The sequence below is a fragment of the Crocodylus porosus genome, unplaced genomic scaffold (genome assembly GCF_001723895.1).
Source record: "Crocodylus porosus isolate Cpor-Errol unplaced genomic scaffold, CroPor_comp1, whole genome shotgun sequence".
Classification (NCBI taxonomy): domain Eukaryota; kingdom Metazoa; phylum Chordata; order Crocodylia; family Crocodylidae; genus Crocodylus; species Crocodylus porosus.
The window spans coordinates 15,248,608-15,275,089 of NW_017728917.1; the positions used below are offsets into that span (position 1 = coordinate 15,248,608).

At 47.7% G+C, this 26,482-nt stretch overlaps 2 protein-coding genes across 3 annotated transcripts in view; one reads left to right on the plus strand and one right to left on the minus strand.

The window, feature by feature from the left end:
- Window positions 1–1,689: 1,689 nt before the first annotated feature.
- Window positions 1,690–13,260, minus strand: SLC25A20 (solute carrier family 25 member 20). The gene is made up of 9 exons (XM_019536768.1): window positions 13,082–13,260; window positions 11,573–11,665; window positions 9,841–9,968; window positions 8,491–8,581; window positions 7,060–7,177; window positions 5,820–5,892; window positions 5,218–5,327; window positions 3,478–3,602; window positions 1,690–2,899 (listed from the first exon to the last, which is right to left on the minus strand). The coding sequence occupies exons 1-9, from the start codon at window positions 13,184–13,186 to the stop codon at window positions 2,837–2,839; spliced, it is 906 nt and encodes a 301-aa protein (XP_019392313.1). The 5' UTR covers window positions 13,187–13,260; the 3' UTR covers window positions 1,690–2,836.
- Window positions 13,261–13,483: 223 nt separating this feature from the next.
- Window positions 13,484–26,482, plus strand: part of ARIH2 (ariadne RBR E3 ubiquitin protein ligase 2) — a 30,815-nt gene continuing 17,816 nt past the window's right edge. Inside the window, exons 1-2 of one of the 2 annotated variants that reach the window (XM_019536767.1) lie at window positions 13,484–14,075; window positions 18,576–18,923. In XM_019536767.1, the coding sequence (XP_019392312.1) occupies window positions 18,675–18,923 (249 nt within the window). In that variant the 5' untranslated portion in view covers window positions 13,484–14,075; window positions 18,576–18,674. Of the gene's footprint in view, window positions 14,076–17,260; window positions 18,924–26,482 lie in introns of those variants that run through there. The other variant, XM_019536766.1, reaches the window with a different exon arrangement.

Below are 26,482 nucleotides of genomic sequence, written 5' to 3' on the forward strand. Positions count from 1 at the left end.
GAATGAACCTTCGGTAGGACCTACTGAGCAAGGTAGCAACGATGTCTAATCAGTGGTCATAATTAACTCTTTCTATATATGGGAAGTTTAGAAAGAACTCAGGACAAGGTGAAAATGGGGAAATTAAAATGTAGAGAGGAAAGTAAGAGTTAATATGAAGCAGGAAAACATCTAGTGACTAGTCTATATAATCAAGCCCAAGGGAAGTGCTGCCTACCATGTGAACACAGTGAAGCAGGTAAAATAAGGAAGCAGGATATTGACGTAGACCAAGATTTGGCAAAGGAGAGGGAGAGAGACTCCAAGGGAAGATGTAAAGAGACACTCTTTCTTCCTGGGATTTCCTTTAGGACTTTCTGTGTTTAGGAGAAACACTTCCCTCTGCTCACTTCCCTTAGAGTCTGCACAAGGCAGAGCTTTGAGACTGCTGCACAGATCAGTCGGAGGTACTGTGTCAGTCTCCCTTACAAACAGATGTCTATGACATTTCTGAAAGGTGCCAAAGCTTCTAAACACAACAGCTGCATTGCTGTGCACATGCTCCGCATTGGTTTCTCTGCAGTTTGTTCCACGGGCAGCCCGCAACTGCTAAGCTGTAGGAACTGGTGGAAGTCCCTACACATTTGTTTTGTGTCTGCAGTCAAAGTGAATCATGAGCCTTGGCAAATCTAGATTCTATCAGTCTTAATCAACAATAGCAAGTAAGCCTGGCCTACAGCCTGTTTCTAGAACTGTGACATTGACTTTTGCTGTACTGGTTCCAGCAAGTAAAGAGTGCTCAGGGCTTATTTACTATCTGAACAAACTTGGCCAAATCTCTCATCTGTTGTTTCCATTGAGTTGTGTTAGCCAGATGTCTCTGATATGTGATAGCACACAGAGCATTTTGTATAGAAGTCCATTTTCCTCCTCTTTCTCTACACCCATTCTCAGGTATGGTTTTGTAATAAGGAACAGCAAAAATAGGGCCTCTCTTCCTGCCTCCCCACACAGCAGAGGGGTATTCTCCAAGGTGTCGCAGCCAGCAATGTTCTTTGCTAGGAGACGGGCTGAGGGAGAAACAGAAGCCAGCCCTGAGCTGCAGAGCTCCTCACACACTGAACTGAGAAGGTCCATCTCCTCTTCTCATACCCCTCCAAAAATGCAGTCAGGCCCCTCCATCAGGTTCTGGAACACCAAAGGTTGACTTGGATGCAGCTGAACTCCTTTTGGGCGTGGGGTACAAAGGTAGGGGGCCCAGCTGAGAGCACAGCCTCCAGAGGGAGCCTTAAATTAACTGGATAGGGGGAACAGGCCTGGCCTGGAACCACTCCTCTTCTTTCCCTTTGCACCTCAACAGAGACATAAAGCAGGGACCCTTTCACTAAACTCAATAGTAACCTCCCTCCCCCCCCACAGCCTGTGAGAAGCAGAGTATTTGCTTCCCACAGAATGAAAACATTGTTAGAAGCTAATTCTATACTTCAAAAATGTTTTAAGCTGGAAGATATAATGGAGTACCCAACAGGACTCTTGTACTTTACATTTCAGGGACCTGATGTACTGCTTTGTGGCTCATGGTGGGTGCAATAGCTGAAAGGTAAGGAATTAGCACCTGAGGACATGCCATGTCATGCTATTTCCCACTGCAGATCTCAGAACTAAGTGTGTGCTAAAATGCAACATGCACAAACACCAATGCACGTTCTAGCTGAGCAGTAGTAAACTTTATTGAGTTCTGATTAACACAGGATCATTGCACCACAACCAGAACAAATGAGAAAGTGTCTCCCTTTGCTTAGATCAGTCATTTCTCAGCTCAAAATTTGATTGTGCTCAACAACATCTCTTCAAGCTGAGTTGAGGAACAGAAATAAAAAAGTTAAACATTGACTGTGTGGCTGACTATCCCTGCTAGGCAAACCAGAATGGGAATTCTGCACATTTCCCACTTGGAAATCTTGGTACTTCTTGGGTCTGTAACCATGTCCCAGAATACATGAAATACACCAAGGCTGCAAGAACTGCTTCAGTATGGAATGAAGTTCCAAAGGAATTTGGAGAAGCAGTTAGATCAGATAATCTCTGTTGAATGCTTCCTAAAGGTTTAACCAAGAAATCTTGGCATAACTCATGTTTGCTCTCAGCTTTACAGTTTAGCCTTGAATTTGTTCAAGGTTGTCACAATGCAAGGTCCTTCACAGTGCTTTATAATTCCGTTATCCCAGAATTTGTAGCTTCTGGACACAAGCCTGCTCAGTTCTATATTCTCCCATTGTATGTACATAAAATTAAAACCACTGTCAACATACTAACAGCTGTGGCTTCAATACATCAAGGCAACAGGAAAAGATTGTATCTACAGCCAATGTAAAATAGTGTCTCATACTGACATGGGCAATTGGGTGTTATGCTAGATCCTGAAAATTAAGTGGACTTTGGCTAATAATTGTGATCTCAAGTTTTTCACCAACAACAGCTGAATGTTTCTTCAGTAAACAAAGAATCAAAACTTAAAAATATCCCCTGCTTCCATGAGGAAGTACATAAAAGAAGTGTATTTAACATGAGAGCTGTCAATTAGCAGCTTTACTGCTATGGTATGTTTGGCTCAGGTGCAAGGTGTTTTCACACCTCCAACTCTTTATGAGCTCTCTCCAGAGTTATGGCTTAAGTTTCTGAATGGCACATATCACACTGTCCAGAAGGTAAGTAAGTAAGGCATTACAGGTAAGGTATTAGAAAAGTAGTAATTCCTAGAGCTTCTCAATTCATTATTCATTTTATTCCAGTGATGCAGCTCAGTGCTGCACTCTTCTTTCTGTCTCATCAGTCCCCAGGAGGTACTTCCTTGTCTTCACAGACCTGGCAAAACCCAGTTCAGCAACTTCATAGCAACTTCAAAACCAAGGAAACAAGCCTGAAATGGAGATGGGAAACAAGGAACATGTGAGCATTAGACACCTGAAGTAACAGCTGTTTGGAAAGGGACTTTTCAAAAGCTCAGGAGTATGACCAAAAGGCCACGAGTGAATCTGCTCCCACTTTAAATGGTAGAGTCTAACAGTTGACACTGCACATCAGAAATCCTATCTCCACTCTGCTGGACAGACATGGCAGTGTCATTACGTCTGGTTCAGGATCACTGATATGGGGGCCAGGGGGACATGACAATCTGTTCACATGCTCCTATGCCCTCAAGAAAAGAAAGCCAGCAAATATACTGCTATCTACAGAGCACCATTAGAACAAGCCAACACAAATAAGAGTTTAGGGCAAAGCCAATAATCTGATTTCTGCTAATGTGACTTTACAGGCCCGTTCTGGTTCCCTAACTACAGGGACCAGAACTAGTGTTTCAGAGCTTGCAAAGATTTCCCAGAACAGCCAATGTACAATCATTCCAAGCTGCTACACTTAGCCACTTGTTCTGTAATCACTAGATAGCCTGCAAGTTGCCAGCTACAGGCAGCCCCCAAGACCCTGCAGTTTACTTACCGCATTAGCTGGAAAGGCCCTGATCATAACAGCTGTGAACCCTTTATACAGGGAGGATACACCTTCCTCTCGGATAAGGTCCCTCAACACATCTCTGAAGCCATTGGGATATTTTCCTGGAGGAGCTGTTAGGGGATGCAAAACACATCTGCTAAGATTCGTGGACACTGAAAATGTAACAGATGCAACATGCTGAGCCTCCAAACCTTCATCATCTAGGCTTAGATTGCTGCACAGTATTTAAGTGACTCTGTACACTGAAGTGCAGTAACTTTATTTACAAGAAGTATGATTTTCTGAGCCAAAATTATTTCAAAGCATCTTAAGACTTTTCAGACAGTAACTGACAAAAAAGAGCAGGGACCAGCTGAACAGAAGTCACTTGCTCATCCACAAAGGATTTATACATAACTGGAACCCCTGGGAGAAAACAAAAAAATAAAAGAAAAAGCAGAAGAAGAAAAAGGAGAAACTTATCCTAGAAGTTAGAAGGCCACGATCTCCAATCAAGCCTGGCCACTAGTGGTTACAGTCAGCAGTAGCTGCTGGGAAGGAGGAGGAAGCTCAGTAAAGCTGATCTGCATGAAACAAAACCGGTTTACTCTAAAATGAAGTGTTCCTCTCATACAGGAAAGCCAGGAATGGCAACCACTGTCTCATGAAAAGCCCTAGCTCCACAATGTGCTTAAAGAACATGACTAGATAAGGATACATTTGTCTGTCATCTCACGTTAGAAATCAATACTAGTAATTATCCTTACCAGCTGCTGCAAGCCACTAATTCACAGGGGTCACAAGTAGACCACATTACCTATCAGGAAGTTTTGGTGAGCAGCTCAGTGGAACAGAGGTGTGATATTCTGTAGCCCATTCACCCTTTCCTTGTATGGTGTGAGCATTACAGAAAAAAAGTTGACAATTATGGAGGAGGGAAAAAAGGAAGATTTTTCTGCACCAGCAACCCCCACTGGTCATATTGGGACAGGAGCTCTGCCTTTGTCACCAGCACATGACAGAAAAATGCTGAGGTCTTCTCCGGGGTGGGGCAGAGACTGATGATAGCCTTGCTGCAAGGCTGTTGTATGGGGACAGTCTTTGGGAGGAGTACTGGAAGGGCCTTTGAACTGCTTGGAAGTATGGCTGATATTCGAGGTGCCTGGGCTTCAGCATTCTCCCAGGGGACTCAGGTTGACCCTGTTACAGAAGGAGGGTCAGCAGGGTGTGCAGGCTCCATACATTTTAGGAACACCTTCAAGTTTGTCAGTCAGATAAAACAGTGGCTTGGACAGGGCACACAGCTACTGGGCTGCCTGCTCCGCTTGCATTTTATTTTGATACCACCTGCCTGAACTGAGGCAAATCATGTCTGAAATGAAATGATCAAATGCTTTCACTGGGCTGCAATTATAATAAACAGTGGTTATACATAGTTCTTACGCAGCACTTTTTCTCCTCAGCTCTCAAAAGTGCCATGCAAAAAGAGGTTGGTATTATGATTCCCAGTTCACAGATGAGGAGTTGGGGCGAAGAAGCTAAACCAATTTACCCAAGATCACTGGGCTGGCCAATGGCAGAGCTGGAAACAGAACCGGGGGGGCAGGGTGGGGCATGAGTCCCAGTCTGGTTCTCTACTTCACCACACTGCCTCCCACCTAAAAGGATGCCCAGTTAGAAGGCTGCATCACACTGCCCACCCCCTCACAGCAAAGCAACCTTGTGTGCAACTGACACCTTGCTCACCAGTCTGGAAGCGGGATTTCAGCACATCTGGAGGAATGGCAACAGCCCAGTTGAAGATCCCTGCCATGCCTCCAGCGAAGAGAACCTGGGGCACACTGAGGTCACTGACACTGCAGAAACATTGAATAGAAAACATGTCTGATTTTACATAGTGGAAGACCAGCAGCACAGCTTGCCTGAGTTGGAGAAAACATCATAGCGCTACAAACCCAGACTGAACACACATTGTGGCTGGGCAGGAATTCAGCGAGCAGCACACCTGGGGTCAGAATATGCTGTCTCCACAGAAAAGGACATAGCAGCAGCACACACACAAGGACTGCCTAAAACACACCTTGTGAGACAGGAGCATGCCCAACAGTAAATACTTCCTAGTGGTATCACTAAGGGAAGAGGGCAGGAGCTGGAAGAAACAACTTCACATCCTATGCAACTCTCAGTCAAAGTCTAGAGCAAGATGAGTCAGCTTAAAAAGAGAGAAACAGTGAAAGATATTCCTCTGGCCATTTTGGTCATGTTGCTCTAACCCCTCACTTAGCTGCAGAGACTAATCTGCAGTGTCTAGGGAAGTCAGGGACATGCTGATTTAAGATTCCACTAACCTCTTTCCCTCAGGGGTCAGAGTGTTCTTCAGCCATTCGTACGTCATGAAGTACATTCCACTGGCTGGAACATCTAGTAGGGCAAACAAAGACAGACCAAGAAGTGGGAAACAGAATGAGCTCTGGGATCATGGCAGCAGCCAGGATCAAAGTCCTGCAACCAGCTCAGTGATGTCATTGGTATAACCAGATTCACTTTTTGAGCTTCCCTAGGGGCACCATGCAAACTGCCAGTCTATGCACGAGCATTTCCAGAGGAAGAAGGTGAAGGGCACAGACTGGGGAGTTTCCATGGAAACTTCTGTTCTTAAACTGCCTGATTCAGCAGATCTTCGAATCAGACTTACCTGGCTGCTGCTCACTGCCTGACTACAAGAATGGTCTAAGCTCCCTGATACACTGGTGAGCAGCAGACCAGGTCAGTCTTGGGACCTTGGAGGTTTTTGAATGGCCATTTGTTCTAATCAAACTGTTTGTATTGTAATGTTCTCCTGGAGCCCCTGAGTAGGATCAGGGAACTGGCTTCTGCCTGGCATGCTGTAATACCTGGCATAGTAGGCACTCTCATAAGGATGTTTCCTGATTGGGTGGAAATGTGAAATGCTTGAAGTTGCTCAGTTTCTTTTAGTTATGTTCTGGGAAACTGCTGCTGCTATATGGGCATCGGGTTTACCTTGTTTAGAGGAGAAGGCATCCAAAAATTTTTTTTTTTTTTAATTTAGGCCCCAACAATTTCTTCTTCCCATTATAGGCCTGTTTCTTACGGGGACAAGGTATCTTTGCCCAAAGGTCCAAAACTCTTTACCAGGAGGAAAGGGCTACACTCCAATGGTGTCCTTTGGGAATGATCTGTATTTAGACTGAAAGCCAAAAGTCTTGGGAGAGGGACTGCATTTACTGAGAAAAAGCTCGCTTCCTATCTTCTCATCCTGGTAGTTTTTAGTACCCCTCAACCTCTTGTGTTTTGATTGGACTCTTCATCTCATATCTTCTTATATGCATTAGGCTCTTCCTTACCTCTCATTCCTATTTGTTCTTCAAGTCCTAGTGTCCCTGACCCCTCCTCAGCCCCCAACATCTTGCTCTAGATTCTCCCTTGGGTCCCAGGGAAAGCCACAAATATTGTGGAGACAGTGATGCAAAAAGTACACTTTAATGGACTACTGGCAACAGACTGAGATTTATGAGACTAGGCCAGTTTTGTTCCGATGCTTCTCCTGAGGGGATTTCCAGCTGTTACCTCTCATGAGAGTGAGCACAGTTCCCTTGTACACGCCTCGAATTCCAGCCTCACGATATAGCTGCTTCATACAGTCCACTGGGCCACTGTACTTAATTTCACCTGATGCAGCTTGTATCTGGAGAATTAAAGTGAATGATCACCAGCCAGAAACCACAACCCAAGCAGTGATGTGAGAGCTTTGTGCTTTCTAAAGCTAAAATACAAGTATAACTGTTAAAGCTCAGCCCTTTCCACACAAGCAGAAGCAGCTCAAGGGACAAAGTCCATGTGATTTCTGTGGATATTTAGACAAAATGATATATTGCAAACCAAGTCACTGGAGCCAGATGCTCTTCTCTTCAGGTTCTCGTCCATTTTATTGCTATGATTTCCCCTTGACAGGCAGCAAACATGACTGTGATGCAGGCCCTTGTATCACCAGAGCAGATCAGCAAAAGCACCAGTGGTAAGACAGGCTGATTCACAAATTAAAAGTGGGCACATAACCCTCAAGCATTAACGTAATCACCAGCTATCAGAGAGGCAAGCACCCATAACACATTTTTGATATCACTACTAGGATCTCTTACATTTACCAACATTTCTCTCTTACTGAGACCGAGAAGGATTTAGTTTTGTGTGTCTCTGCTAATCTGTGCTTTGGTTAGATGATGTTTAACTAAGGGACAAAGTCCTCTCATGTTCACCAGTGTAAACTTGAAATAACAGTCAGTTGGGGTACTCCACATTTTCAGTGATCAGAATCTAACCCCATTTTATGAAATTCAGACAATTTCTGTAAGTTCAAGACATCCCGTGATAATGTTTTGTATGTTAGAACCAGTGTCTGACATCTACCACCACTCTAACAAATGGCAGATTGGTGAAATAGGTGGATCTGATTTTTGCCACAGATGATGCGACTAAATAAACAAAAATGTTTCCTACTACACTTTAGAAAGCCAGAACAGTGACTGATCTTGCGTGTATGAATACTGGGACAATTTTACAATACCTGCTCCACATATTTTAAAATACATTCTTTGGTTACATGTGTGGAAACGCGGGAATCTGGGGCAGAATCTTTATCATTGTTACCAGACCTAATAAATTTATGCGTTGTTCTCTAGGCTTCATTCTCCAAGAGAAAACTGAATACTTCCTAAATTTCAGAAGTGCCTAAAACATCAGATGTCATTCTAGTAAAATGCATGTGCTCTGTATCGTGTAGAGGAGTGAATGCTGTATTTACCTAACAGGCTGTCAAAGGGAGCTGCACAGTGTTTCTTCATGACAGAACCACTTCAAATTATACTGCAGCCTGCTGAAATAGGTTTTCTAAATTTGGTAGAAAATATGCTAATCAGAGGAATTATAGCATCCTGCCAGGACTTCACACAGCAAATTATAAAAGTCTGGTAAAATTCCCACCACTGCCCAATGCTTTACCTGCAAAAGGCACTTGATCCTTTCTCCTGGTGCCATGATTGCTGTTGTGAACACTCCAGATAACATGCCAGCAGCAAACAGCTGAGGATAACTGCACAGAGTAACCAGGAAAAAAAAAAAACTAAAAGGTCCTGTGATTCATTATCCATAAACATGATAGTTGGGGATAATCCTGCTTTGAGCAGGGGGTTGGACTAGATGACCTCCTAACATCCCTTCCAACCCTAATTTTCTATGATTTTATAACATATAAAAATCAAAGGCAGTAAGGTCTCGCTACAATGAGTCTTCACACCCATCCCTCTAAATTACAGACAAGACTGGCCGTGGGATTTGTGATAGATCCATTTCAAGAACAGTCAGTACAAAAGAACTTCGTTAATGCAGCGTTACAAGTTAAATACTTCAGAGAAATTCAATGCTATGGTTCCCACAGAAACTGCCACTCAACTTCCTTGCATTAGTAGTACTTGCTATAATTTACTGTGCTTAGGTTTTATGCTATTGCCTTCCTCACCAACTCCTGGTTTTCTCTCATCCTACTCACTCTCTCTCCTTGCTGATTTCAGCCTCCCTGGTGATGAGCCATCTAACTCCCTGGATAAGCATTTCCTTGCCATCATCCCTTCGTTTGACCTGCAGCCACAACTGAACTCTCAAGCTCATCACAAGACCCAGTTTCTCAGCCTAGTTTCCCAAAAACATTATCTTTGATCCATCTGTCATAGAGCTCCCCCCCCCTCTGACCATCACCTACATGTCTTTCAGCGTGGCTTTGCCAGTCCCAAGAATCTCCTATCTGTCTTCTCCCCTCCTTGATATATCCAAAGGGATGACTAGATTAAAATGTCTCAGAACAAAGGCTGATCATGGAAATACCTTTTTGGCCTCAGTTATGGCAGCATTCTTGCGATTACTAAAACAACCTACTGAATGGATGTATCAAGTTACAGCTGGTCCTGACTCGTGACCACAGGTCCTGTCAGATGGTAACACTAGAGTATAAATTCAGTCTTTCCACTCAGGTTCATTTAATTGTGGGACTGTTCTAAGTCTGTTGTTATGCAACACCTATTATATGTTCAATCAAAACACCGTCCTTCTATAATGGCTCTATTTTTACGTAGAAAGGGAACTGCATCGTATCTGCTCACACATACCATCTGTTTTTAGCCTGTGCTATCAGTCCCACACTTTGAGAAGCATTAAAACTCATAAGCGTTATATTTTTTTGAGAGATAAATTTATAATCAGAAGAGACAAATTTATAGCACATCTGAACACGTAATTCAGCAAAACAACCCGAGACTCTTAAGGCATCTTTCTTAGGCTAGATAACTTGGAACTCACGTCAGAATGTCATCAGGTTTCCTCTGCTGGAGTTTCTTCCCCAGACCAAATCCAAAGAAGCACACAGCAAACATGGGAGACACTCCGATAATAGGAGCTGCCATTCCCTTATAGAGGCCTCGAACTCCCTGAAAGACACAGTGAGTTACCACAAGAATTACCCTATTCTCTGTGGCACTCTACATGGTGAAACAATATCCTTTAGGGGATTATGTACAACACTACACTTTGAGGGAAAGAATTTTCAGTTTGACAGAACTCTTTCGATTTCAAACACTTAGGAGGACACAAAGTTTCTGCAACACAAAACGCTTCATCTATGGCTACTATAAGGCACTCAAGGGACATAGCATAACTGAGGTTACCGGGAGAAGGCTGAATATTAGTATGAAAAGGAGATCCCATTGTCCTATTCAGAGACTAACACATGAATCAAGAATTTTTTGCCTTCAATACTTTCAACACACTTCCACGTTTTCTTATGTTGACAGGCAGGACTCACTAGTTCTACCTAGTTGCTTTTATGCAAAAATTCTGTGTCTGAGAGACCTCAAACTTCAGCTCAGCCATCTCACCAGCAGATGGTATGGAAGATCTTCAGTACAGAAAAAGGCCTAACTTTTTTGCTGTATAAAAGGGAAATATTTAGTCAAAGTAGGTGGTATTCTTGGATTCAGCATCAGTGAGACTGTTCCTGGAACACCATGTCCAGTGCTGGTGTCTGCACTTCACAAAGGACACTGAAAAGCGGGAAAGGATTCAGAAAAGAACTACAAGAATGACTCAAGGATTGGAAGAGGACTTTCTAGTGACAGACTAAGATAGTTATTCTACTTAGTTTAGTCCAATTAAGGTTAACAATGACTTGATTACATGCCTGCAAGTACATACATAGAAGGGAGATTCCCAAATTTAGAGGTCTCTAAACAAATGTAGCCAACAATGGGCATAATGAGCCAATGCTTGGAAGCTGAACTTACATAAACATAAATAACTGGAAATAAAACACAAGTTTTTTTAAGCAACAGGGATAATTAGCATCAGGAACAACTTATTGGAGGACATGACAGATTTTCTCTCTTTTAAAGTCTTCAAAATCAAGACCAGGTACCCTTTTAAAAAAACCAACACCCAGCATACACTTAACTCAATCATGTGACAGAGGATTAATGCAGGAACTCCTGGCTAAAATGTAACATCCTGTGTTATGAATATTTGGTTTGACCTACATAAAAGTCACTTCTCACCTTAAAATCTATGAACCTAAACTAACTCTTCTTCTTTCACCTCCTCAAAGTTAGCTACGGAAGAAGTAAAGGCATCATTCACATTGACAAAAGTCAGTCTCTATTTTAGGATTTTCAGAGACAGCTCTGCATACCACAGGCATCAAGACTCCACTACCTATAACAATATGGCCAGCAAACACAACTGCTAATGCTCATTTCAGCCTTTAACTTTAGGTATACTGCAACGTTTCTGACCATTGGTCTTGAAAAAGAAAAAAAAAAGAATCACACATAAGTGAGATCTAGACACAACGTCCTCCTCCAAATATCTCTCTTTTCAAGTTCTGGAATCTGATGAAAAATTTGAATTTGAACCACTAGAATCGATAACCAAGGAATTTTATAGCCAAGGGAGCTGCATTTCTGCACAATTCCATCCCAGTGATGTACGTGAGCAACTGACATTTTTGGCAGGCATTGCAAACGCCACGCTAATACAGTACCTCTCTAACAAGAGTCTTTCTGAAACAGTCAAAGGTCCCAGAATAGAGTGGAGACTGCCCAGCCTGTGGCTTTGGTTGGGTCTGTAGTCTGACCTGTTAAGAGAGAGAGAGAGAAGGAAAAAAGAAAAGGTTTCCTTTATAAGTTATGTGCATGATGCTTCAACCTTGGTTCTACAGAGCCCCAGTAAATAATGATAGATGTTACAATTGGACATTATTATAGTGGTACAAAGACTAGAAGTCAATATTTCAATTTCTGCAAGAGCCTGAAAATGTGAATATCTTAAACTTTTTTAACAATGTTATAAATCTTATACTTATTCTGGTCGGCTTACATGCATTGTTGCCCATGGAAACATTGTTTACTCTCAAACTGGAAAACGGCCATAAAAGAGTCATTTCATAAAGCTTTTTACCTCCAGCTCCATCAACTTTCATTTTTCTCAGGCAGAACCAAGGCTTTTTACATTTCCAAAGCCCCGCTTCCTGAGCCCTCTACGCAGGGAACTGCACTCTGCAAGAGCCTCGCTTGTGTATCAAGGTGCTCTGGAGTCCACCGGCCTCCTGCCCAACGGACACTGAGCTGGGCCATTCCTGCTTCGTCAGCCTGGTCTTTTTCCCCTCAGGCTCCAGGCCCACTTAGTTTAGCACAGTCTAAGCACATAACCAAGCCGTTGCACTGGCCCGAGCTCCCATACCCCTCAATTACTAACGCTCTGCTATTTTTTGCCATGACAGTTATGCGTTTCACGCTTCAGTTATTTCTTTGGCTGCACACTAAATGGTCCTGGAAGTGCTGGAAGGACAAGCACGAGCCAGATGAGAGCAAAGCAAGAACTAGATGGAGACAGAGCTCAAGGAGTGACGCTGCACCTGGAGCAAACAGCTCGTCCAGTGCGTAGGGCGCCGGCCTGCTGGAGCTGAGCCCCTGGCTCCCCCATGGACGTCCCACAGGGTCCCAAGCAGAGTGCTTGGGGCCAGACCCTCAAAGCCATTCGGGCACCAAGAGCCTATGGACAGCCGGCACCAGGTGTGGACCCTAGAGACAGGAAGGGCCATATCCAGGGGCAGAGGCCAGAAGCCCATGTTCACAGTGCCCAGGAGCAGTGCTGCCCCCAGGACCTGGGGAACAGCTCCAGCCCAGGCAGGAGAGAGGCCCAGGGGGCTCCTGGGGGACTCCCCAGCACCTTCACCAGGCAGCACACTCCCACCCCCACCCATCAGCGGGGCATGCCGAGCAGTGGTCCCGCCCACACCTATCACGTGACTGCGGGGCATGGCGGGATCCGTAGTTCCCCCGGTCACCTGGATGGCGGGCATGCCGGGAGTTATAGTTCCTCCCATCACCCGGACGCAGGGCATGCGGGAAGCTGTAGTCCCTCCCCCAGATCACCTGGGCGCGGGGTATGCCGGGAGATGTAGCTCTCCCCCCTAATCCCAGCGCGGTGCAGCTCGGGAACGGCAGCCCGCCCCGGGCTGCGGGGCAGGCTGGGAGTCCCGGCCGCTCACCTTGATAGTGTCCAGCGGGTGCCCCACGAATACCAGGCAGACACCGCCGAAGCCGCCAGCGAAGAAGTTCTTGATGGGGCTGATGGGCTGCGGCTGCTTCGCCATGACTGCTGCTACTGCCTGCCACCCGCCCGGCCCCGGCCCGAGCCGACCTTTCCCCCGGCCCGCCGCCGCGAAAGGAGGGGCCGGCGCGGTGCATGCCGGGCCGCCAGCGGGTGCGCGGGGCATGCCGGGACACCTTGTTTTGAAAGGCAGAGGCCAAGTGAAGCTCGGGCGACAGGTCCCGGGTTCCCTCACGTCTCCCCGCAGATCACCCCGGCCCCGAGAACATCGCAAGGAGCCACAGACACGGCGGGTGGAGGGGTCCCATCTCGTCCGCCCGCCCCTGCTCCAAGCAGCTCCCGCCCCTGCTCCCGCTTCGTCCACCTGCGCCGCGAACACCGCCAAGGGCGGAGACTGGCGAGAGAGGTCTTCCTGTCACCCCGCCTTGACTTACCCGCTGCAGCTGGAGCCCGCTGCGCCGCAGCTCGGAGCGGTGTCATTTCGCAGCCACACGGGTCGGCTCTGCCCATCTCACACGGTGCCAGGAACCAGCCCGGGCTGCGCGGGGAGTCCCGGCGGAGCCGCGTGTCGCCACCTCCAGGCAGCCACAGCCGGGGCCTCGCGCCTCGCCGGTAGCACGTGCGCCCCCGCTAATGGTTCCGTCCGGGCGCCTTGGTGGTACATCCCACACCTCGTATGGTCTTGCCCGCCCCGCGCGGGTGGTACATCCCACGCCTGCTAATGGTTCCCCCCGGTTCCCTTTCCTCCTCCCCCACGCGCGGGTGGTACGTCCCACGCCGCCTGCGCTCCATCAGCTCTTCTCCCCGGCGGAAGTGACGCCCCGGCGCTTCCGGTGCGCAGGCAGTAGCGGCCCGGCGGGAGGAGCTCGGGGAAGCGGCCCCTCTACCGGCGGCGCCCGTCCTCCCGGCGCCCCGTGCCCCCCGCCCCCCGGGTAAGCGGGGGCGGGGCAGAGCCCCAACCGAGGGTCCTGGGGGGGCATGAGGTGGGGCGTGTCCCGTTTGGCGGGTGGGGGGTTCTTTCCCCCCAGGCGGCTGGTGCTGGTGCAGGTGCGGAGCCGGGCCTGTAGCAGCGGCCGGAGGCGCAGCCGTGATGACTGAAGCAGGACCGTCGCTCAAAAGCGTGGTGGCATCCCCGCCGTGTGGAACAGGCACTGGACCCTCTGGGAGGCCATGGGCCGTGTGTGCCAGAGTGTAGTCAAGCTGGAGTACTGGGCGCCCCAGAGCTGGCAGCGCTGCCCGCGATGACACCAGCCCGTGGCTGGCAGTCCGCCTGCCCGCAGTGCCCAGGGAGCTGAGCGAGCTGCTGGGCAAGGCGGTGATCGCACCAGTGGGGTGCTGCTGCTTGAGAAAACCGAGAGCTGTAAGCACAGGGGCCAGCAAAAGCAGAGCGTAAAGGCAGCCTTTGTTTGCCGTGACAGCCTGAACCTGCCGGGCTGGAGAAGGGCTTTCCTGCCTGGTGGACGGCGCGGCACTCTCCTGGTGCAGCACTTGCAGGAGCTGGTGGGCACGGCGCAGCGCTGAGCTTGGAGGAAGGGAGGCAACTAGTTGGGCAAGCTACGTGAGGTCTGTTCCCTTCCTCTGCCAGCTGCTGCATTTGTCTGCTCCCCTCTGCCTTCCCTGCAACAGCATTTGCCTCTAGCATTCGTTCCTCCTGTTTCTCCGCAGAAATGAGTGTGATGCACATGGTCTACGCAAGACCAGCAGGAAGTTTATGATGGGATCTGGGAGGATTTTAAATGAGGCTGGTGGCGTTGCAAAGCAGCGCCAGGAGAACATTGTGTATTGGGTCCGTTGCGGAAGGAATGCTTGAGGATGCTTGTACTTGAAATGATTAGTGTCTAGAAGCTAATGGTGGCTAAGCAGAGGGGAGAGGAAGAGGCCAGATTAGTATGGAGGTATAGAACTATAAGTGTCTTGAAGATTGCTACAGGAATTTGGACATGAAAAGCAAGTCAAAGTTGGGGAGCAGAGAAGGAGGGAGTAGGAGTTTGGCTTTGGTCAAGGTAACTTTGGAGATCAACCTCTGTTGCCATGTCACATGTCAAACACTCTGGGAGCCTCCATCTCTGTCTCCACAGCGTCTGCCGGTGCCTTTTGGCCGAAAGAAGTGTAGAGTGATAAGTGATCCAGGTGCTGTTGGAGGCACAGGTGGAGCTTTGAGATTGGATGGTGGGAGGAAATTTAGGGACTGAGACTCCAGCTCACCAGCTCAGAGATGATGGTGGAAGCTATATGAGATGATGAGGTCACTTGTGGAGAAAGTGCCTGCAGGGGTACCTGCTGAAAAGGCAGCAGAGGGAAGGAAGAGCATCCACCAGGAAGACGAGTTAAAGGTGCTCTCAGTAGGGTGGATGGAGAATCAAGACAGGACGCTGTCATCAGTTCCCAACAAGATCTGAGAGCTCAAGTGGGTGGGTGTTACTTGTCACTGCATTATCCAATGCCACAGAGGGGTCCAGAAGACAAAGATGAAGGAGAGATACTAGAGTACAGCCAGGAGACCCCATGGAAAATAATTCTGCTGGCAAGACCGGATCCACGGTGGAGCTGGAGAAGAGTTTAAGCAGTGGTTGTGGACTGTTTGTTCTGGCACTGGCTGAAAAGGGAGGCGGGACTCAGCAATGGAGGATGGAAGTGAGCAAAGCTAACTTAAATGGTAAGAAAGCCAGACAAGACCAAAGACGCTGAGAAGGTGGGAGGCACACAGGCGTAGCTGCAGGACCGGGAGAAGGAGAGACATGCGTATTGGTAACGGGGAAGGAGGGGCATGTGGGAAGTGGAAGCCATTGTTGTCATCTTCCCCCAAGAATGCAAGTGACTTTTTTTTTTTAAAGCAAAGTGAAGTCCCCAGAGTGTGTTAGAAACCCCAAGAGCTGCTGAAAGTGCCTGGATCTGTTTGTGTCTTGATTTGAGATGGTTCCAAGAGGTGTGAACCCTCATCCATCTCAGCGGAGCATGGCTTTGAAACCTGATACCCTACTAATGGGCCTGTTCCAAGTGACTAGAACATGCCCCTATGTTCTGGGTTTGCCTGTGGAGTTGTTATACTTGTGCATACCGATGGTTGCACAGGCAGATGTCACTGCCCCTCACCTCTTTCACACCCCAGTCCCTCTTCTGGGTGAGACAACTGTAATACTATGTGAGGCCTTTACTTTATGTGCATATCCCTGAAAACATCCAGTGTGTTGGGAACTTGCTGTGCGTGGAGGTTGTACGTGGGCCATGATTTCAATGTAGTTTGTCCTCCTTCGCTGTACAAGCATGGCTAGCTGTCCTGACCCGTGATGTCTGTCTGTGTATGGGGTCCTTTAGGATGTGCCAGCTGAAATGGGCCTGTGCTTCAGGCTCTGGAAGCATTTCTTTAAAGCATAACCATTTTCCTTACAGACTGCCTTGGGGGCTGGTCCTCAGCTCCACCAGACTGTATCTTCTTCCAGGCTGAAATTGTGTGTTTGAGGTCAGTGTTAGTGGGTGAAGTTGAGGCCAGACTTGATCATAATGGCCCTGTTTGGCCTTGCCCTCTGGCTGTAAGGAGACCAGAGAGAGCTCATGGACGGACAGTATGAGTTTGCTTTGGACTTTTCCAAACCAGAACCCAGCATTGGTTCAGGAATACCCAATCAAGAGGTCTTTGTTTACAGAACACAAAGTGCGTACCCAGCAAGAAAGGAAGCCTAGCTACCTGGATCCCAAGCCTGCTTCCCAGAAACAGCAGTGTTTTCCAGCCTTCTTCTCTGTAGCTCCACATAGGGAAGCCTCAGGACTCTCCTGCTGTGGCGAGATGGGTTGCTGACGGCACTCAGCCACCCTGTATCAGTGCCTGCTATGTGAAATATTTTTCAAAGTGGTGACCTGGTGGATTTGGATTTGGACCTGATAACCAGTGGAGAAGGAGATGCTTGTCTGAATTGCCTTTTCGTGGATGTTTCCTCAGTGCTGCAGTGAGGGGATTTTGCTTACTGACAGTTGTCACTTAAAATACTTTCTCTTCCAGTTGGGCAAAGCAAGGTCCTGCCATGTCTTAAGTGTTCTCATTGTTAAATGTCGCTCCTTCTTGGTTTTAGAGGGAAACAAGTGCTATGCTGCATTTGGATGTGATTTGGATGAAAAGCAGGATTCAGAAGGCTGCTGATGCAATTAGCTTCTCCAACTGAAGGAGGTTTTAGTTTGCTGAAATGACTACAGTACCTCAGATTAAGTCTACTCCTGACTGCTCTGTGGTACCTATCCAGTGCTTGTAAATCAGGTAACAAATGGGGTGGGAGAAAGCAATGAGATCATATAGCTGAGATCTTCTGTGTTTTAAAGTCATGATTCCCACAGCAGCTGTAATGTGCCACCTGGCACGCACATACCAGTGCCTTGAAGTCACCTGCATAAACAGAAATGCAGGATGCCCCACATCCACAAGCAGGGATTCCTGTGGGAAGTGTAACTTACTAAAGGTTTGCTATCATGTGTAAAACTCAGCCACAGCATTGCAGTCAAGTTTCTGTGTATCTAACACAGACCCTCTGGAGACCTAGCAAAGTAGGTTAGATGTAAATGGGATTGTTTCAGCACAGAGAGACCTGTAACTTGAGGATGGACAAGCATGTGCTGTCTGATGACCCTGTGTAATTCTTAGCATGGTGTGGTGGTTAGTGACTTGAGCAGAAGACTTGCTAGCTAAGTGAGTGAGGTCAAGCTGACACCTTTGCAGAACAGCAGTCTAAATCTTTGGAGTATCTGTGTTAGGCGGAACAACCACTGGCACTTGTACACATTATGTTCATTTTTACTGAGACTGTCAAGTAAATAGACTCTCACTACTGTTTTATTTTCCTCTTCAGATAGAAGGCCCAGCCCAGGTGTAAGTCCTACTGTGTCCGTGTCCATCAGACCCCAGTCAAGGAGGTGTGCTAAGATCTGCCTTCCAGAGTCAGTGCCCTGGGATGTTACATGGGTTCAGAGGAGAGCCCCACGTTTGTCCTTGCTCATTCTCAGCCTCTCCTGAAGAGGCAGGATTTCCTGGATTCTCTTCCCAGCTCCTCTACTGACTTGCTGAGACTCTGGACAAGTTTTTCTATGTGTGGAGCGGGATCCTAGCTACATCCCTGAGCAAGCCATACAGTAGAGATGACGCAGCCATTTCCCAGATGATAAAACATCTTTGGGAATAAAGGTTCTGGCAAGGGCTCTTACAGGTGGCACAGTAAGTCTTCTCTGTCAGAGCATCCTGGCCCCTCTAGTGAGGTGTACATCATTTTGGCAGATGCAGGAGTTGCAGCTGATCCAGGATGGACTTATACCTCATAGAATTTTAGTTTTTATTAGAGCCATTAGGCCAGTACCTTGCTGACTGTGTGAGTGTCTGTGTGGCTTTGACAAGGCCTCTGTTACAGTTTCTGAAGCACAAGAATAAAAATCTGTTTTTTTTCCCCCCTTAGGAGACAGAAGTCAGATGAATTCAAAAGAGCGCTAAGGTGTGGTGGAGAACAAAGAAGCTGCAGTTGCTTTCCTGTTCATTAGTTGGACAGGGCATTAAGATGTCCGTGGACATGAACAGCCAGGGCTCTGACAGCAATGAAGAGGATTATGACCCAAACTGTGAGGAGGAGGAAGAGGATGAGGATCCTGGGGATATTGAGGATTATTATGTTGGGGTCGCTAGTGACGTGGAGCAGCAGGGAGCGGATGCCTTTGACCCAGAGGAATATCAGTTCACCTGCCTGACTTACAGGGAGTCGGAGGGCACTCTGAACGAGCGCATGGCTAGCTTGGCCTCCACATTAAAGGTGAGGAAAGGTTTCTGCCTTCAGAGGGGTGCAAATGGGGCTACATGGCTAAGCAGGCAGACATAACAGTCTGAAGTCAGAGCAGTGAAATGACCATTACCTCCCTGGGCTGTTGGGGATGGTCAGTAGTTCCCAACTGATGCTGAGGACTTACCAGTCCTTGTGTGTTGATTCTGGTCTAGAGGTGAGTGAGAAACTGCTTACCCAAACATCTGTTCCCTGTAATGTTTTGGAGTTGAGCAGCATGAGCAAACTCTCTAATGCTAAACCTACCTAAAGAGAGGGCAAGGAGAAGAGAAGCAAAGGGTGGGGCCTGCAGTTGAACGATGCATACAGCTGCACCAGTGTTTGTTTAGAAACTGCCTGGCAGAAAGTACTTAAGTATTCAGTCCCTGCACAAAACTCTGCCACATTGGTTCTGAGGGAATCATCACAGACTTTCACGAAAGTGGATTCCATCTTATGCCCAGCACTCCCCTCCCCTGTCATCACACTTACCAACCATTTGTCTGTGCAGAGTGAGCTCCCCAGCTCTTGCAGTACTGACTGATTGCTCACTAGAGGAGGTTTCCATGCCTTTAGGTTGGTGTTGAGTGCTCTAAAGAGATGATGTGATCTGCCCCCGTTTTGCAGCTGGGAATATAGTGCATATCAGCAGTGAGGCAAGTGACTTCCAGTGTGCTGCCGCCACAGTAGAGAGTTGCTGCTCAAGATGAGGTGGAAGGCAGGCCAGGGCAACTTAGAGACTGACTGGTTCAGAGAGGCATGCACTGAGCTGACTGGGTCTCCAAGGTGCACCACTGCCCTGTTTTCTGTCCGACTGCAGGCAAACGTAGCTACCTACCTCTCTGGTCAAAGAAGAGGGGAGAGAAGAACCTCGTATCTGAGATTTCCAGGCTTTAGCCAGGCTAACACAATTGGCAAGGCTGTCCTATGACATCTTTTGCTACACTTGGCTCTGCCAGGGACCCTGGGTCACTAGAATCTGGGCAGATGTAGTTGTGGTCCATATAAGCCACCTAACCCTGCTAGACAGCCGATTTTCAGTCCCTTCCATCTGAGACTGGAATTAGACTGGCAGCTTGGAGATGAGAGGGAGCCTCGGAGGGATCCAGGTTCCTTGAATTATCTCCCTCTCCAGGCCAGAAAGTCTGTGTTGTCATATTGATAGCGTGTAGGCCCAGAGGCAGCGGAGTGCTTTCCACCATGCCAGTCTTGTTGCTCTCAGTGCCCACGGACTATCTCTTAGTGACGTGGTTGTGCCTGGAATAGTCTCATTTCACCTCTGGGCCCACTCTCCCTACAGATCTGGCTACTGGAGGATGATAAAAAGAAGCAGATATGGGGGGTGTTGGCTGGCCCTGGGATCTGAACCTCAACCCCTCAGCACCAGTAACTATCAGTAAATATGTATAAAAGGGCTGTTCTGCTCCATGCCAGGTGGCTCCTTGTGTCTATGGAGTCAGGTGAATGAGAGTGCTGTTTGCTCTTCAGTCTGGACAGTCTGAAGCTGGTCTCTAATTTCATAGTCTAGGTTCACAGTGTTTGTTTTCCTGGGTTCACTTCCCATCTGGAAGGTCCATCTATTTGCAGCATGAGGCATACTGGATTTGTCTTTAGAAACCTTTGTGACTATCTCCTCCTTCACAAAGCCCTCTGTATCTTACAGCTTGTAGCCTGACTTCGTCTAGCTGTTGCTGAAGCTAGCCACAGGCACCCAAACACATTCCTTTCAATTGGCCAACTTTGGTCCACTTGACACTTGATGAAAAGCCTGTATGCTCCATTTATGATGGCAGCAAGTCACGTGGCTTTTGGGTTGCAGCAAATGTCACTTATCTACCACACACTTAGCTGTGTGCACCACTAGAGGGGCAGAGCTATACACTATAGACTGGCCTTTGGACATATGAATGGAGTCTACAGTGATCAGGGATGATCAGCTACATTGGGTTGAGTGAATCATAGGAGATACCAGTCTTCCTTTGAGTGACTCCAGGTTTGCTAATAATTATACTTTTGAGTGCTGGCTATGAGCACATGGCTTGTAGGGCCTCTTAGTGACCATGATGTATTGGTGCCATCCAAGCGGGTAGAATTCTTTCAACTTTCTATTTCTGTGGACAAGTAGCACTAAGCTGGCGGCATTAATAGTGGTGACCTCGCCGGGGCAGTCAGAAACATACAGTGGATTGTTCAGTCTTTGTGGGATCTTCATGAGTGATGCATTGTTCACATAGATTGGTAGTGCGCACGTGACATCAGATGCCTCTCGTCTGTGGCACAATTTTTAACATTTCCTGGGGAAAGAGGTTGTCACAACCTGGCATTGCAAGGAGTACTGGGGACTTGTTCTTGACTTATGAATATTAGTGTGTAATTTGCGTTGCTGAATTCTTCCCCAGGCCAAGCACAGGGGAGAGGGGTATGTTTTCCAGTCTTGTGATTGCTGCAGTGCCAAGAGCTGCATTGGTATCAACAGCCCATGCAATAAATAGCATGACTAAGCCCATCTGTGCTTGGCATCTTGCATGTGCAGAAACATCCAAGAATTCTGTAGCCATGAAGAAGCAGATTTGTTTCCTGGAGTGTCCCGGGGTCTTGGTGATTATAATATTCCTGCCTGGTGGCACAGGGGTCTCATACATAAAACCTGCTAAATCCAAAGAGCTCTGGCTTGCCATTGGTACAGAGAAACAGTTGCCTATTATTTGGGATTTTAAAGATCCCTCACTGACTTCGAGATCCCTAGTTTGGGTGCTTTCATGGTGCCTTTTAAGAGTCTGATTTTTAAGCAGCTCCGGTATTGAACCCTGACACTCTTCTGGCTTTGCCAGTGTAGGAGGCTAGCCTTATTTGATGTATAATAGCCAAAAGTTATGCAGACATCTGGGCATAGAATAGTGCTAACTGCTGCTGCCACCAGGACCACAGTACTGGCAAGTAGATCACAACTTGGCAGAGTTCATAGTATTTTCAGGATACTTTATAAGACTGGCTTTGTTGCCAGAGCTTAGCTCATTGTTTTTAGAGAGAAGTAGAGGCCAAGGCGTTGTGGATTTTTCCCCCTTTTTTTAGAAGGAACTCTCACAGGCATCTCTTTCTGTTGACAGGCAGTGAATTACCTTGAAAAAGGAGCGGGATTGCTTTTAAGAGTGATTGCCTGCTGGGTCTTTTTAAGTGACTTTCTGGGAAATCACATATGAACAAATTGTTTCTGGAAATTGTCTCAAATAATGGTTTGTTTCCCTTCATGAGTCTTTTAGTCACAGCGTTATTGTATGGTTTGTGGAAAGCATCTTTGGCCAGTGCAGGGAACAGCCAGACAGCTCAGTGACTCTTCCATGAGCAGTTCTTCATATTCAGCACATTAATAATCAACTTTCAAATCGCACGGGTTTCCATGTGCCAGATATTGCTGTTGTATCCAAGCGTAATTTTGGAGTGGTTCAGGCCTTAAATCAGTCGGGACGCACAGATCTGTCCTCATGCCAAGCTCCATGCTTCGACATCCAGCCTGCTGTCTGTCCCATGGCACCAGGCCCAGTCAAGACCTCTAGGTCCTGGTGCAGCACTCCTGCCTGTCGCTGTTTCTGTCCTCCAGGTATGACACAGCCATGCTGTCATCTGCCAGTATGAGACAACTGGGTTTTGCTTATGTGCTGAACTGGGTTGGGGCAAGGGATGTTTGTATTATGCAAACCCTGGGAGTTCAACTTTCAGTATCTGCTCAGAGAAACTGCTCTGAGCTGAAATGAAACTCCTTGAACCATTACCTCCAAATGCAGCATACCAGAAAGCTGGGAGACGACCTGTGTCTGCCCAGATGATGGGGCTGGTAGGAAAGCCCAGGCCTGGCTTATGGAACCATTTTGTGAGGCTATTCGAGGAAAGAAATAGGGTTTCCCATCAGTTCCTTGCTGCTCAGGGCTGTGGCCACTTTCAGTTTGACTCAAAGATAAGCTATATGTGTGGGCTAACAGTGTCCCACTCCTTCCCTCTCCTTTCAGAATCATGTATATACTAATGCTTGTATCCCTATGGCTCTGCTGTGAGCAGTTTCAATGTGCAGCTGTTGATGAGTTTGGTGGTGGCAGGAGGTGGAGGGATGAAACTGCTCTTTGAACACGTCTAAATCTTGTTGCAAGTCTGGAGTTTCACATTGCAAGCTTACAGCTGGCCCAGATGAATGTAGAAACTGCACAAAACAGCTAAAACATGCAGTCAAGCTCTTGTGCTGCGGCTGGCAAATGCAAAGCAGCTGTAAAGAGCTGTCCTGCATGCCGTGAAATGCTGTTCCTCACATGACCCATTCCTTCTCTTCCGTTCGGTTGGTACAAAACAGAAAGGTCTCCTTGCAAGGTGGTGCCTGAAGCCAGTGCAGGGTTAGTCGCAGCAAAATCATCTTGAACACTGCCCCGTCAGCTGCTGATGCCTGCTTGGTAACATGGATGCAGGCTTGCTGCACTTCAGTGGTGAGATGGGCAGCTGTCTGCCTCCCCATGTTTCCTTCATGTCCAGCAAGGTCAGAGAAGAACTGTTTCACAGAGGAGGAGGCCCAAGAGCTGCACTTCTTGTGGCACGAGAAGCCCTGGGCTGTGTCACTAGGAGTGTTGGTGCCACATGTAGGGGCAGCCCAGCACCTTGGTTGTCTTGCTGCACAGCAGCTTTCTTATGCAAGAAGAGTAATCCAGGTCAGCCCCATGGGCAGGGGCAGCCTGCCTTCTGCTTTCTGTCTCTACCCTTTCCTCCAGATCAGGAGTCTGTTGAATCCCTTTTCCCATGGCCTGTTTGAATGGTGTCTGTCTTGGAGTTTGTTTTCCTGGGCTTTGGAAAGCCCTGGGCATGTCACTGCAGTTTGAGAACTGCATCACTCCAGGCTTTGCTTAACCAGGGTTCTGCTGATCCTATGCTGGAAGCTGAAAATAATGCCACGTTTGGGAGAGCAGGTAGTTCAAGGCTAGTGCAAGAAGATTAAGTGCAGAGAAGGTGTTAAGATTTCACCCAGGATCCCCTTTCCTGAGCACGCAGCACACGAGGCTGTGGACTGGAAGTGTTTGCAAGACTTGCTTAGTAACACATGGTGTGTTTATCAGTCCTGAGCTGCACTCTGCCTCATAAATATGTTTCTAATCTCGTGGCCTGACGTCAGGTGTCTGCATGCCTGTGGGCAAGTGACAGAGTGTAGATTAAAACCCTGTGATTTAGAAATAGCTATGCCCTGCTGCCTGTCAGGACTGCTCTGTAGTAGCGAGTCAGCCCTGCCTGAATTGGAATGGTCTTTCCCTTGCCTCCAAAGGAGACGTAGTCAGGGAAGGCTGAAATGTCAAATTAATTCTAAGTAGAACTGTGGGTGAATGTCTTGGGGGATGGCTCCCTCTATGCTTTGCTAGGCAAAAAATGCATCTGCTGGTCTTTTTTGGAAAAGGTTGTGTTTGCTTGGTTTTACCGTGGGGAGGGCTGTGATTGTGCTGGGTTCCACTTTCAGACTGTTTAGAGAGCCGGCAGACTGGGGTGACTGCTGCTGCAGTCTTGGGGATGGGGATGCCATGAGTGTCAACTCTTGTGATTATTTTTTGTTTTTACTGCAATCCTTGCAGACTCTTGTTAAAGCCCCAGCCCTGAGTGATACGACTTCAGAAGAAAAGTTACTTTCCTTTTCCTAAAAAGCAAGTTTCTAGTTTGTCCTGATTCGCAGAAAGAAGTTGGACAGTGTGGTTCCTGAAGTCAATTAAGGAGGATTTCATGTTAGGCGGCCTGGTGTTTGGTTTAGTGCTCGATGTGGGCCACACTAAAGCTCTGTTTTCTGCCAGGAGTGTCAGAGCCTGAGCTAAGTACCGGTAGTTATCCATCAAGCAATTTAGACAACCTAAGAATAGCTTGTGACTGGGCCAGTTGTTGGCTTCTTTTGGTAGCTTGACCTTCCCTATTTGTTCAGTTCTCCCAGGAAACCTGCAACAAAAACAGGGATATGAGACTTGGTTTCCCCAGCAAAAAAATTCTTCCAGATCTCTCTTGCAAATCAGAAGTAAGCCCCACAGGCATTTATTTCCCTTTGCAGGTCATCTTCTACTCGGGGCTCTTCATTCTGGTTCAGGAACAAAAGTCAAGCATGTCTGGAAAATACTTGCTTGCCCAGCTGGGCTCTGACCTTGGGATTCGCTCCTTCCTGCTGTAGCTTGAGGAGGGGCAGGGAGGGGGAGTCCAACTTGGCCTCATCTATTCTGCTCTTCATTGCTCATGAGCCAGGGTTCGGGCAGTGGCTCTGGAGGTCCTGGGGCTGCTGTTTATCTGACTCCAGACATAAATTACTTTTACTTTTCTGTGATGGGGGAAAGAAAAACCAGAGTCCCAGTCTCTGGCAGTCGGGTTGTGGCATTGGCAGGAATGGTTCTCAGGGTGATTGGGTTACTTAAGCTGCCATAAAACCCCGGGTCAGGTGGAGGCCAGTGAAGGAGAGCATCTTCCCTGCTCCATGAAGAGCATCCTACTACCAGCAGCAGCTGAGTAGAGGCCTTTGTGTTTCTTTCTTTCTTCCTCTCTTCTTTCACTGCCTGCAAGGTTTGCTGTGGCCTGTGGCCAAAGATTTCCCAGCAGAACTTGGTTTACCAGGATGTTTATCAGCCTGACCTAAGGGAATACAAGACCCTTTTCCAGCTTCTAGGAATTGGATTCCTGGAAGAGAGAGAATTCCTGTCCCAAAGGGGACTTGGCACTTGACGGGGACAAGGCTGCAGCTGCTCAGATGTGATGGCCAGTACAGAGGAAAGAGCTCAGGAATGGTTCAGTTGTTAACACTTTCAGCCGCATGGAGGAGCAGGGTCCCAGGACTCCCTGTCTGGTCCTTCTGACATTCCAGCTCTGTCCTGGGCAGGACGAACTGTCCGTCAGCAGGGCAGAGTTAGACCAAGATGAGACTAGCTATAGAGTGCATGAAAGTGTTTCCAGCAGTTACCTCGGCAGCCCCTGGCCGCCACAGCACACGGCTGCATGGGGTGAGCATGCTGGCCAGTTTATCTGCATGTGCAGGATTTGCACAGTTTCATGGAAGTTTAGGGCTGGAAGGGACCTCATAAAATCATCAGGTCCAGCACCCCCTGCTCTGGGCAGGAAAGGCTGCTGGGTTCAAATAACCCCAGCAGGGTCCACATCCAGTCTCCTTTTGAAGATCTCCAGGGTAGGTGCCTGCACCACTGCGCTGGGAGTCTCTTCCAGAGTCTGGTTGCATGAGCTGTGAAGAAGTTTTTCCTTACACCCAGTTAGAAACCTCCTTCTGGCAGTTTATAACCATTGCTCCTGGCTTTCCCCTGGGGCGCTTTGGTGAATTGTTGTTCGCCTAACCTCTGAAGCTGTCCTCTGACATATTTGTAAGCTGCCACCAAATGCCCCCAAAGTTTCATAGTTTCATAGTAGCTAGAGTCGGAAGGGACCTAGGTAGATCATCTAGTCCGACCCCCTGCCTTGTCAGGAAGGAGCACCGGGGTCAGATGACCCTGGCAAGGTGCTCATCTAACTTCCTTTTAAAAATCCCCAGGCTAGGAGCCTGCACCACTTCCCCT